This window comes from Lygodium microphyllum, chromosome 5 (assembly GCF_053477565.2).
Source record: "Lygodium microphyllum isolate KBCC chromosome 5, Lygodium_microphyllum_v1.1.10, whole genome shotgun sequence".
Lineage (NCBI taxonomy): Eukaryota > Viridiplantae > Streptophyta > Polypodiopsida > Schizaeales > Lygodiaceae > Lygodium > Lygodium microphyllum.
Window position 1 is genome coordinate 21,861,861 of NC_141139.1, and position 14,043 is coordinate 21,875,903.

Genomic DNA, 14,043 nt, shown 5'->3' on the forward strand with positions numbered 1-14,043 from the left:
TGTAGCCAAATACTACCATAGAAGGAACATGTTAGTGACCACCTGCATATCGATAAATATACAATACTATCTGTAGATAAATAGTCCTTGCGTTCATGCTTGTTATATCACAAGTCTGTTTGGGGCCCTGATAGAAGTTCCATGAAGCATTTTGATCAACTCATATGATAGAATCATCATTGAGCTTTAGGCTGTAATGCACCCAGCCAGCTTGAACCCTCCACTACAGGGAATCAACTGCCAGAACTCAGATAACTCTCCTTGTAACACATGCTGCACAAGCAAGCAAGTCCATAAAATTGTTAATACCAAAAAGTATTGTCGTACTTAAACCGTGGATCCCGAACTGCAGATCTTATCAAGAAACACAAGCCCACACACTACCACCATGAAAAAAACCACGCTCACATGCACAAAAACAGTTGACATACACCCTCTACAAATCAGTCTTCTTTGGTTTTCAAAAGGAAAAATAAGGGTGAAAAACCCAACCAACAAAATTTCAAGAAAACCTCATTTTCTCCAAAAAGTGGGGAAGGGGGAAAATGGAATCTAAAAATACAAGCAGACGTCAAAAGCCTAATCAGTGCACTGTGATTCTTGCACTACTCTATATGAATCCTTCATTTTGTCATATAAAACAAAGAATTGGCTTTCTTATTGCCAAATTACAAGAAAAATGGTTACATTCCCAACCTTCCACCACATCTGAAATGGGAGGAACCAATGTTTATAAGCAGGATCAATGAATGCCTCCTGTAAAAGAATACATGATTTGGAGTGGTGCACTGCATATTCACAATATATATGTGGACCACAGTCCACCCTTTACTGTAAAACTGTCTAGAACTCGGGATGCAAAGATATAAGTTACAGATACCAATATTATAGTGCGTCTGTCCGAATAGAGAGACACAGTCCATGGTGGCATTTGTCTGGTTTGTTATAATGAGTCACGACAGGGTTTCCTGCCTCATCAATGTCAACCAGGGCAGTGTCCCCAGCAACATAAGCTTCTCCCAGCAAAGCTTCACTAACTTTATCTTCAATCAAATGTACTATCGCCCTACGCAATGGCCGTGCACCATATGTGGGATCGTACCCTTGATCGCATATGAACTTGATCATAGCTTCAGATATTTCCAACCCTATTCCCAATTTTGAAAGCCTTCCATTAGTCTCTTTCAGCATCATTTCTACAATCTCTCGCACCTGTGTTCAGCAAAAACAGTATGTGAGAAATCAATAAAGCTCAAATATAACTGACGTCTTTGATGAAATGGAACAGGATGAACCTACATCTGACTTCTCTAGCGAGCGGAAAACCACAATTTCATCCAGTCTGTTTAGTAACTCTGGCCTGAAATATGATTTGAGCTCATCTGTCACCAGTGCTTTGAGGGCTGCATACTTTCCACCATCAACATCATCTGTGAAAGTGAAACCTATTCTATTACTACCCCCCTTAGCAATTGATGAGGACCCTATGTTTGATGTCATCACAAGAAGAGTATTTTTAAACGAAACTCTGCGTCCCTGTAAACAACCAACAATAATGAGGAAATCAGTATGTGGGGCATAAATGAGTCTTTTGCCTTTAGCAATGGAGTGTCACAGTAGCAGCTACCTGAGAATCTGTCAGATGTCCATCTTCAAACACTTGAAGAAGAATGTTGAACACATCAGGGTGGGCCTTCTCTATTTCATCCAACAAAACAATCGTGAAGGGGCGTTTCCGTACAGATTCTGTAAGCACTCCCCCATCACCATACCCAACGTAGCCTGGGGGAGGACCTGTCAACTTGCTTACTGCATGTCGTTCCATGTACTCACTCATGTCCAGCCTGATCATTGCCTGCTCCTGCAGCATTCTATCATTGTTTACTGTAAAGTTTCTAATGAGTGATTGTAGCTTAGAAGTAACCTGAGACACTTACAGATCCAAAGTAATGCTGAGCAAGAGCTTTGGTAAGCTCTGTTTTTCCAACTCCTGTGGGTCCACAGAAAAGCATTGCAGCTATCGGACGATTTGGATCTTTGAGGCCAACTCGTGCCCTTTTAACAGCTCGGGCGATTGCGCCTACAGCATCATCTTGGCCAACAACACGGCTTCTCAAAGTTTCTTCAATATGAAGCAGCTTGCTTTGTTCATCTGCAGTCAACTGTTCAATGGGTATACCAGACCACATCGATGCCACTGATGCAATGTCAGCTGCATCAACCACCACAGACCTGCATAACACCATGGTAATAGTATTAAGCTTTCCATGTTCATCTGAAGACATTATTTCGTCTGCTCACTCACTGGTCTAATCAGCTACATCAAACTGCTGGTAACAATCTCCCTGAAATAGGGGAAGTATATGTACCCATCATCAGTACCGTCACTACGAAATACGCTCGATATGCTAAGTGATGAGTCATCCTTAGTATCAGGACTCCGTAATACAGTATCTTGAACCACAGAAGCAGTAGCACCACTCACCAAAGAACTGTCAGTTACAATTTGAGGAACAAGAACCTGAAAACAGACACGAGAAAAATCAGTCAAATATAATTATACTGAAAATTTGAAGAACAAACAAAATTAAAATTGTCAAAACTTGTTAATTCTAAGCCAACCCAAACTCATATTCCCTCAGGTTTTACTAATGGATTAACAATGTTGACAATTGCCATGGTTACCCAATGACAATTCTTTTCATATGACGGAGAAAGAGGCCCTTCATTGGTTGGTACTACAGCTTTGAAATAAACATGTATTAGATAAAACAGTGCAAGTCCTCACTGAGAGTATCACTGAATTTGTAAAAAGTTTACAACATAAAAGTCCACCCTGACATAAAACTCGTGATTTTGTGCCCTCTCATACAGAAAGTCACGACGACCTGCTAGCCATGACATGAGGAACTTCAAGATGCACTACTAGTAGATACTTTGGCTCGTGACCTGCTAACAACGCCATGGTCCTGATCAAAATTTTGGTTGTGATTCCTAGATTGGCGAAGATCCGTTGTGACCAATGTGGTAGATAGTATTTGAGGGTAGTAAAACTCAATAAAGAAAAGAGGCATCCAATTATAGACAATCCACAATTCCACCATTCACCACATCCAGATTGCTTTTGGCTTTGCCAGCAGCATACTCTGCCAGGTATACAGCTTATGTAGATGAGACATAAGTACTTTAATGAGCGCATTCAGAATATTGAAAATAGCCGAAGTCCATAAAGTCAATTTACATCATTGCAAGTGTGCCCTATACCACCCTGCACTACTTGGTGCTCAGATTCTAACGATCAACAAAACAACGGCAGTAGATTCTGAAAGAATGCCAGAAAATAGTGGAATGGAAAATCACATACTGCTTCTTGGAAAGCTTGCACAGCTCGAATTTCTTGCCAATATTCACTTGGTGACTTTGAAAGAATGCCAACTTCTTGCTCCTTTCGCCTTTTGAATGCATCAATGCGAGCTCGGCTTCCTGCCTCATCCAAAAGATCAATAGCTTTATCTGGAAGAAATCTGTCAGCAATGTATCTAGCAGATAAATAAACTGCCGCTTCAACTGCTTCAGTAGTTATTCTACATTTGTGGTGTTCTTCATACTTGTCACGAAGCCCCAGTAATATTTCAACAGCATCTTCCTACAAGAAGGAATATATTATGGAAAATCTAATCCAAAATGTCTTTGAACTGAAATAAAAGATCTATGCAAGAGATCAACATACCTGGCTAGGTTCATTCACAATAACTGGCTGAAAACGCCGTGCCAGAGCCTTATCCTTTTCAATGTACTTTCTGTGCTCGCCAATTGTTGTAGCACCAATACACTACATAGTAGAACAAACAAAATTTTGATAATTGCTATAGGTCACAAATGGAAGTCCAATACTTGAGCTTCCAAAACAAAGCAGACACCAATAAAATGATACAAATGTGAGTAGACACCAGTAAATGCGTATATTTCAGGAAAACTCAACAAACATTGTCAAAACTTGAATGCTGATCGTAATTGAGAAAACACATTTTCTTAATGGCCAAGAATGTGTTTAAGGAACGAGGTCTAAATGCTAAATAACAGGTGCAATTAGTCCACTCAGGAAATACAGACCTAGACCAACAACAACATACATAGCATACACTAGACACTTCAGAAAACACATCAGGGCTACTTAAGAAAACCATAGTCAATAACCATCAGATAGTTATAGTTATTAATTAGATTTACAACTGGTCTTAAGACCCAGCCCCGAAATCCTTATAAACTGTACAGTCATGGAGCAACTAGTTACTAATCTTAGTTTTTGAGAAGATTCTCACAGGGTAAAATATCAAGCCCAATCTCAACATAAGTATATACTACGTTTCCAACTTCCTTACTGTCAACTAGCCTGATTAGAAGGAAACCCAGCTATTCACACAACCTACCTAGAAAGTAACCCTGTACCTCCCTCAAACTTGGGCTATATAATTGGACCCCAAGGTCTTAAATATATGGATCCAAATGATCTGATGCATGAAAGTATTCAGCTGCCAGCAGAAAGATGCTTCTTCATTCAATGGGGTTTTTTTTTGGCCCATAATCAACTCTCACTTGCTTTGTTGCATACTGAACATATGCTGTGAGTATCTATGCCTTTGTACACCAGTGCATGATCTGTAGCCATGAGCAGTAGCTTTTGCACTCTCAAGTTGATCGTAGCAAGCTCAACCCCAATAGATTTGGGTAGGGTTATTGTTCTCCAACTCCTCCATTGAACACAGCTATATCAATATGATTCTTAAAAGCTACGTCCAAATAGTTTTTCATGATGTCTCCTTGTACACTAATGAGCTAGTGTACAATGTTCTCACCAAATAACAAGGCATATGGCTACAGCCACTTCTTTATATTCACAAAAAAAAATGGTTTTTGAATCAGAGTAACATTGTTTGTAGTTTCATAATGGAAATCAGCTAATTGCAGCTAATGGTGAGCCAAATGACCAACAGAACACAGCCAAGCCCCAAGGGCACTCGCATATTTGCAACTTGGTAGGCACCACTTGCACTACATCGCTTCTTCACAGCAGCCTTCAATATCAATGGTAGTCTCCAAGTGTATTGCAGTCAAGGACAATTTGTAGACTAGTGGGGCAGTACAGCCAGCCTACAAGATGGCCCCTATGCCCATGTTTCCAAAAGGATTTTTCTCATTCTTCTGTAATTTAATGTATTTGGCAGGTCTGACCTGGTTTACTTCTAATACTTAAACCAACCTCAATGTTACCCACTCACGCACATATTGAATGTTTAGTTCCATGCTCCAAGCTAGGACATCTAGGGATGTAGTCAGTCACATGAACCTTCACATTCAATACCCCAACATAAGAGTAGGAAGACTTTGGTTCTCTTATCACTTTTGAGAAATTTTGGAAGTCTGTCTATTACATCCTTCGACATCTGGATGGCCATTGGTAGCATTGGTCACAGCATAGTTGCACTCGTACGTAGTACGAACTGGTTCGTACTATATGGTTCGTACCGTACCATACCGTACGAATTCGAACCAAAAAACAAGCACTTTTTTTTTCTTTTTCTTTTTCTTTCTTTTTTTTTTTTGGTGGTTGTTGTTGGTGGTGGTGGTTTGGGTTGTTGACTATTGTTGTTGTGGTGGTGGTGGTGGTGGTGATTTTGTAGCCTTGATCGATCAACCAAGAAAGGGGGTGGAAGCTTGATTAGACTCCTCATACATGTTGTGTTATGATTTATCCTAGAGCCAAAGGCCATACATAAGGTATTCAAGCAGTTCCAAACGTTTCTAATTGATGTCCCATCATTTTTCACAATATGTTAGTATCATCAATAAATAAATTCAGCACCATTTGAGAACCATCAAGTAGCTTAATCCTATTGATTTTACCTTTGTTCACAGCTCATTTTGCACACCCCAACCCAAAGCATTAGTACACATTGCTAATAAAACTAGGCCAAAGGATAGCTTGGCCTAATGTACCTTCTGAGAGTACACGAATTAGTGAATGTACCATCGGTAGCTACTTTAGCCTTAGCAATGCCAAACAAAACCATAACAAAATTCATAAATCTTTTACCAAAACCTTTGGTGGTTTGTTTGGTAACTGTTGGTCTCACAGATCATTTTGGCCTCTTGTAGACATTAATAAAGCATCTCATGTCATTTCATCTCCCTCTCTCTCTCTCTCTCTCTCTCTCTCTCTCTCTCTCTCTCTCTCTCTCTCTCAAGCATACATGCCTCTTATTTGTATGATCATTCATGTATGATGTATCCACTCCTATGTATGTACTTATAAGTTATAGCGCATGTTGCACATGCGACATATGCCATAGAGATTTTGGCGTGTTACCCTCAAGTATTCATCTTATATACTCCAATAGCATTGCTATTTAGACTTTAAACATCTATTCTATCATCTATAGTTCAAAATAATGAAGTTATTTTTTTTCGTACTAATATCGTACTATACCTTATAAAATCTTAAGGTACCATTTAGTACCATATTTTATCGTACCGTACCATACCATACTTTTCATACCTAACAACTATGGGTCATAGTCATTATGAAGTGACTTAGAACACTTCCGGATTAGGGCAACCAACCCTTATTTAAATTTTATAGGACTCAAGATCCTTTGCACAATTTATTGTGTAGGTCACAATGGTTATGAAGTGACTTAGAACACTTTAGATTAGGGCAAGTGGGCCCTATTTAAATTTCATAGGACTCAAGGCCCTGCTGTGTAGATTATTGTGTGATCATCACTCTTGGACTCTATGCCCATAGTGTAAAAACCAAACAACAGTTTGTTTTCAAGATTTAATATTTCAAGAAATGGAGAGAAAAAATACTTAAAGCTAAATACAACAATTTACAACCATGGAAATGAAAAACTAATGGAGATAAGATTGACAATTGAAGATGGACCAAACCACTGCCCAGTCTCCCCCGCCCCTTCCTTCGAGGACATTCCAAGGAATTTCTTTGGTCAAGTCTTACGTGCACAAGTGCTCGCAGTGTTCAACTTAACAAAGTTGAATGGCACAAACAAGCACAGATGTCACATCCTTTACAAATTCCCAACAAGATGTGGAGTAGAATTTCTATGAATTTTGTAGTGTGATCAGATGTCACATCCTTTACAAATTCCCAACAAAACGTGGAGTAGTATTTCTATGGATTTTGTAGTGCGTTACCCATACAAATCGAAGTCATGATGCAATCTAGTTCATGGTCGACCAATTGATGAAAATGGCTTCATTGTTAAAAAGACAACCATAAAAGCCACAAATTGGCTAGCCTCTTTGTTGAGCATCATTATAGACTTTATGGTTTGCTCAATGAAATAGCTAGTGATTGTGACCTAAATTCATTGGCCATTTCTTGCATATGGTATTCCAAAAATTGAAAACTCAATTGTCCATGTTATTCTTGGAACATTTTGAAACCAATGGACAAACCGAGAGGACAAATCAAACTATGAAGCATATGTTGCATGCATATGTCTCCCATAGATAATTTGATTGGAAGTGTTACCTTTCTCAAATTGAGTTTGCTTACAACAACACTAAGCATTCAACTATTGGCTTTAGCCTGTTTATGCTTGTGTACCGTTATAAGCCGAAACCACCAATCATCGTCAAGCTCAAGGGAGTAAAAATGCCATCCATACTTTTTACATAATATGTAGGAAATCTTGATGATTGCAAAGGAAAGCATTAAAACGGCCCAAGATCATGCCACATTTTATGCTAAGCAACATCGTACTCCTTAAGCACCAAGAGGGTATGTGGGTTTACCTTAAGTCCCAAAAAACTCTAATTCAATGACTAACCGCAAATGTTATAAGTTAACTTTAAGGTATTGCGACCCTTTCCAAATTACCAAGAAGATAAGTAGTGTATCCGAAAAGCTTAATTTACCTCCAAAGATCCAACTTTACCCTATGTTCCACGTAAGTCATTTGAAAGAACAACTGGAACAAGGAGAACAAATTGTTCCAACTGAGGAAGTTCCACAGCCCAAGGACACAACTTGATATGTTCCATTCGAACCCGAATTGGTTCTTGACTATAGGACTAAACAATCCCATCAAATCGTTTATCCTGCGTATTTAGTCAAGTGGAAAAACTACCCAGAGGCAAAGGTTACTCAAGAGTTGTACATTTGTTAAAGAATCATTTTCTCCACTTCATTCCTAAGAGTATTCGTAAGGACAGCAATATTCTTAAGGGGGGAAGTGTTACATCCTTGAACATCCAGATGGGCACTAGTAGCATTGGTCTCACAAAGGTTATAAAGTGACTTAGGACACTCTGAGGTTGGGGCAACTGAGCCCTATTTATGGGACTCTTAAGGCCCTATTGTGCACATTATTGTGTGATCACCACTCTTGGACTCCTGGCCCATAGCAAGATGCATCCATATATCCGAATGGTACGGGCTCGTGGTATGGGACGCCAACTCTTGCGGTGTGGTTGTGACCCGGAGTGTTGCTAAGTCCCACGCTCATACGTGAGTCTGTTTGGCTCTACAACTAGAAGGTGAGTCTGATATCCAATCCCTTTATGTTCATGGATATGACATGTGTCATCTCTCACGTACAAGTGCCTTGTGCTTCTGAGATGGGTCACACTTTGTCCTATGCTCAAGTAGCATCCTAGGTGGGCATTTCACTCTCTCTTAGAGGATCCCTCTACACAATCCAAGTTCTCCTCTATTGTGAGTTGTGCAATTTTGGGAGATTGATGTCTCACAAACTCTCTGAGTTGTGCAATTTTTGGGAGGCTAGTGTCTTACAACTTACAAGGTCCTTTGCACAATCCACATGAGTGAAGAATTACCACAAGGCAAATATTCTTGTCACAAATAAATAGATTGGACTTTTCTTTTAAGACAATGGCACTACAGTATGCTACTCGAATGTTTTCATGAGCTAGGATAGCAAGTGTAGTGATATACTTGCTCTAGAACTTTCATTTCAAATAGAAATAAAACTTTACAACAAAAGGAGAAGTAATCAATTGTTCAAATCTTTATCATGTAAGAGGTCTCAATGACAAGAGACTCTGCCTTTGTAAGTTGGAGTACAAAATTAAGGAAATTTGCACAACACCAACCATGCTTTCATTGACAATCAAACAATGAAGCTAAGATATCAAATCGAGCTATATATTCCCACCAAAAAACCAACCATCATTAGGAGGGCCGGAATTAACATATCTTGTGATCTCTTTTATGCATGGAGACCACCCTTAATATTTATTTTCACCAAATCATTAGATTAGTATATATACTCTCCTTGCAAACCATGAAAACCATACATCTCAAGAAAGTGTAAGATTCTTTAATGTCAAGAAAGTAGAGACTTTGGAGGACCATCCTATAGTCTTCAAATCTTCAACCAAATGTGGAGTTTGTCTGGACTTGCGGACAATGTTGAGGAAGTAGAGTCTTGTCCAAGCCATTGATCCGAACTAAGGCTCTGTTGGGACTCACGAATCATTTATCAAAGACCTAGTAAAGGATCAAAGTAGAGACTTCGGAGGACCATCCTATAGTCTTCAAATCTTCAACCAAATGCGGTGTTTGTTTGGACTTGCGGACAATGTTGAGGAAGTAGAGTCTTGTCCCAAGCCACTGATCTGAACTAAGGCTTTGCTGGGACTCACGAATCATTTATCAAAGAGCTGGTAAAGGATCATGATAACCAAACAAAACACAACAAATGGATTGCATCCAAATCGAAGCTAAGTACTCCTCTATAATAGCATTGTGAATGACCATCTGATATATTTCAACCATACATGATGTTATTCAAGCATTGTTGAAGAAGTAGAGTCAAGCCCCAATGATGCACTTATCTTGGCAAAAGCTCAGCGCATGAATTATCTTTCAAAGCACTAATAAAGGATATGATAAAGAGAGAGAACACAACAACATATATCCGCTAGGAGCCACATATAAAGAATTCTAGTGTGTCGCTTGCTTGCTGACCTGAGTATCATACATCCATTAAAAGCACCTAGTAGCCTACTCTGCTTCCAAAGACTCTGTATACAAGGGACCCCTTCCCACTCCAACATTCCTATAGTTGCAGCAGTTGGGTTGATACTTGGTTTGACTTGGTCTTCGTGGGAGACATTCTACGAGGGGCCCTTTGATGACTAGCTGTGACGAACAGCAGCAACATATACCCCTCCCAAAACCGCCCCCCCCCCTTTCTGTTTCCCTCCCTTCCCTCATTCCCTCCCTGCCCACATAAGCTTTTCATGGTACTCCATATAGATTAAAAGATATTGAATGTCATCATAAAATGCTAACCTTAAGAAAGTTATGGCAACCATGGATCTTTAGTTTGAAAAAAGATTTTCATCATAATAAATATGTTTTGCAGGAAAGAATCATAACCATAGGTGTATGGAATGATCTCATCCTAAAAGTAATGGTATTTATCTCTTCCTTTGAAAGCACACAGTGTGCTTTACAGTATCTGTCCTTTAATAGAATTCTATCTACAATGGGCCACAATGTTGATTTGACTCCCTATTCAGTTAAATCAACTGTAGCAGCTTTGGCATCTTTAAGTCCCACAAGATGATTCCATAGTGAGTGCCCAACACTTTTTTGAATGCGCATCAGATCAAGAAGATAAGTTATTCGAATACTCCAGTCAATACCAATTAGAAACATCAAGTGCCATCGATTGTCTCTCTCATCTCTGTAAGACTCGTCATCTGCTTGATTGGTTCATAATTCTAGATTGGGCACATTTATCAAAGTACAAAAATTATCCATTTTCTATACCATGTAACCACAAACCAAAAAAAGCAAACAATATGCTGATCTTTTACACATGATACCTGAAGTTCTCCCCTAGCTAGGGCAGGTTTTAGCAGATTTGCTATGTCAAGACCTGCACCACTAATTCCACCTCTGCCAACTGTGCCAGAACCCACGAGCATGTGAACCTCATCAATAAGCAGCACCACATTTCCTGAAATCAAAAACAACTTAAGCTCAGGTGAGTTTAAGTGTTTCAAGCAAGCTTATCAAAAGCTCAACTATTTCCAATTGCAAATCAAAACCTGCTTTTCTTATTTCATCTATAAGGCTGGTCACACGAGACTCCAACTCTCCCCTCTCTTTTGCCCCAGCAAGCAGCAGACCCATGTCCAAAGACATAACACGCTTGTCCTGGATATGCCAATGAAAAACGACTCAGCAACTGTAAAGATATGGAGAAAAAGAAAAAAGTCATCTCGTCTTTCTCTATTCAGAAGAATAAAGATCATGCTCATGCTACAAAAAATTCACACTAAGCTAGTCATTGGATATTCTTGGTGCAGCAACCTAACTTACATTGAGAAACTCAGGAACATTGGAACCAACAATGCGCAATGCCAAACCTTCAGCAATTGCTGTCTTTCCAACCCCTGGTTCTCCCAAAAGGATTGGATTATTTTTTGTACGGCGTGCAAGAATCTGTACAACTCTTTGAACTTCTTTGTCACGACCAATAACAGGATCGATCCTGCCTTCCCGTGCACGGGCAGTTATATCTACACAAAAATCAGCAAGGGCACCCTTTTCTGCCAGACCAAACGCCCAATTAGAAATACATAGTAAAAGATGTTAGGAAATCTTCTGTGTAATGATTTCTGCTAACTTGCCAGAGAAAGTAAACCATCCATTAGCCCTTGAAGTCTTATTTCTCTATATATTATCTAGCAAACACAAAGTTGAATGAGCAGGTAGAACACTTCTTTTCTTCTTCTCCCCTCCCCAGGTAGAACTCTTCTTTCCTTCTTCTCCCCTCACCCCCTAGTCCCCCCCCCCGCCCCCCGGGGGGGCCCTTTTAACTCCCTCCTCCTCTGTCAACATACAAACCTTTTCTGCCACTTGAACGCTTTGAAACTGTCCCAGCAGCAGCTGTCGACTTAGCAGGAACTGCAAGAGATGCCATGGGCGTTCGGCCTTCTTTGTCAAGCTCTCCTTGAAGTCTTGAGATAGCTTCAGTCTGCAGTTTCTCTTTTTTCAAGCCCAGCCTGCACTACTAAAACTTGCTGATAAACAAATTGCAATACTTTAATGCTGCTCAGAAAGGAAAATGGAACAGCATGAGAGTTACAAATTCATTGCACAGACCTCTCAAGAATCTCCGTGGCCGGGCCTTCATCCACTGTGAAAAGTGCCAATGCAATGTGCTCAGGGGCAATATAATTATGCCCCATCTTCTTGGAATTTTCAAGTGCAGCCTCAAATACACGCTTGCTCCCGACTGAAAAGGGCACCTCCGTCGCAGGCTTATCAGGACTAGTTGGTGGAACATTGTCACCAGAGACTGCTCGGGCAGCTTCACGTGCTCTCTCAATTGTGATTCCCGACCGAAGAAAGCCTTCACTTGCACGATCTTCAGCGATTAGCCCCAAAAGCAATTGCTCTGTTCCTACCTCGGTTTTTCTGAAAGCTTTGGCTTCTCTTTGTGCGAGCATTACAGACTTGATTGCCCGTTCAGTGAAGCGCTCAAAGACTGCCTTTACTACAAGCCTTGAGTATCGAGACGTCCGGCAACCTGGGCAGGAAACCAGATTGAACATGCAACCAGAAGAAACGACAGCAAAGTCAAATCCCTCCCCGTGTGAGTACAACCGGCCCACTTCATCCACAGATTTGCGTGACCTGAGGCCACGCTGGCAGGCCAAGGACTGTTTCGAGAGGACACCAGAGCTTTTACTGAATGAGATCGTGCAATGAGGCGGCCGCGCAGCTGCTGACATCCGCAGCAATGAGCCATTGTGAGAGCGTGGGATGCGAGACAATTTCTTGGCTTGAGGCCTCTTCTGTACACCAGTGGCGGCCCTTGATGTTGAGGCGCCATCAAAGGCAGATGCGGCTAAGCTTATGCTCTCCATGCCAATAATCGTCGGTGCCTTGATTCCGAAATTTGCAGCTAGATGATCCTTTGGATAAATCTGTTATTGCAATCCTTTTGAAGGGTGATAACCTAATTCGAATAATCCCTATACAACACAATACTCTGTGTGTGCGCGGGCGCGTGTGAGTATGTTTTTCTAATTACCTGCAGATTCGACGAATTAGACTTCCCGGGAACCAGAGATATGCCCGGGGATGGAAAATGCGCTGTAGATTGCCAGAATGAGACGATTAAGGATCGAGAGGTTATGTACAGAAGCCTGCTATTGCGAGAGACAGACTGCCACCATTCAGAACGCAGGAATGTACAAAGGGGAGGATGGGCGAGGGAGCGAATAGGAGAGGGGCGGCTCCGCGTGTGCTGGAGAGAGTGGACCACAAGCACGGGAGCGAGCGAGCGAGCGAGCGAGCGAGAAGAGACGGGCACGCAAGCTTTTCCCAACTTTGAGAGAGAAAGAGGAAAAAGAATAATGGAGGAGAATCACCTACACGTTTTCTAAGAGCATCAGCACACGCGTCTATTCCTTAAGGATCCTTCCCCTCGCTTTGCCCCCCTTTTGGGCACTTGTTCTCGTGGTTCATGTTTCAGCAAGAATCATACCCACTTCCGAGGCCTAAGCCTAATACCCTTGCAACCATGGCCCCTAGAATTTCTCGTGATCCAAACTCCATGGCTACGGAAAAAGCAATAGTCTCATGTGCATGTGCTTAAGGTTCAAAAAGCTTGCAAAATAAGTTGCAATGAAGTCAATGTTATCAAAGAGAATCTCAATGTTAGAATCATCGTGCCTGCAACGACGATCAAGGTGTAGAGAGCTTCCGAAATAAGCTGCAATGAGGTCAATTCTCTCAAAATAGTGACGGTCACAATGCTCGAATGAGGATGGTTACATGCTACACATACGGACTAGTATGTGTAGAAAAAAAAAGGGGCATTGTGCCATGTGTCGAAAGATTATAGATACCACATATGCAAGATGGCTAACACATTTGAGCATAAACACTTGTGTCCACATGCAACTCACAAAGTGACAACACCCATTTTAAGAAAGGCGCCATAAAAGGTCTAGTGTGCATCTATCAAGACT

At 40.9% G+C, this 14,043-nt stretch overlaps 1 protein-coding gene across 1 annotated transcript; it reads right to left on the reverse strand.

Moving 5' to 3' along the window:
* Positions 1–638: 638 nt before the first annotated feature.
* Positions 639–13,398, reverse strand: ERD1 (Clp ATPase). The gene is made up of 13 exons (XM_087677556.1): positions 13,101–13,398; positions 12,167–12,993; positions 11,909–12,066; positions 11,381–11,610; positions 11,107–11,215; positions 10,882–11,015; positions 3,731–3,832; positions 3,365–3,646; positions 2,370–2,521; positions 1,938–2,232; positions 1,628–1,861; positions 1,300–1,536; positions 639–1,212 (listed from the first exon to the last, which is right to left on the reverse strand). Exons 2-13 carry the CDS (start codon positions 12,931–12,933, stop codon positions 886–888), a joined length of 3,027 nt encoding a protein of 1,008 aa, XP_087533682.1. The 5' UTR covers positions 12,934–12,993; positions 13,101–13,398; the 3' UTR covers positions 639–885.
* Positions 13,399–14,043: the final 645 nt, after the last annotated feature.

What these genes read in the sequence shown, in the direction of transcription:
- ERD1 (XM_087677556.1), bottom strand. Translation starts at nt 12,933, where the DNA reads ATGGAGAGCATAAGCTTAGCCGCATCTGCCTTTGATGGCGCCTCAACA. An exon ending in AGATGAAATAAGAAAAGCAG is followed by an intron (nt 11,016 to 11,106) that starts GTTTTGATTTGC and finishes TTTTGATTTCAG; the next exon opens with GAAATGTGGTGCTGCTTATT. An exon ending in TGCAAGCTTTCCAAGAAGCA is followed by an intron (nt 2,522 to 3,364) that starts GTATGTGATTTT and finishes GTCTGTTTTCAG; the next exon opens with GTTCTTGTTCCTCAAATTGT.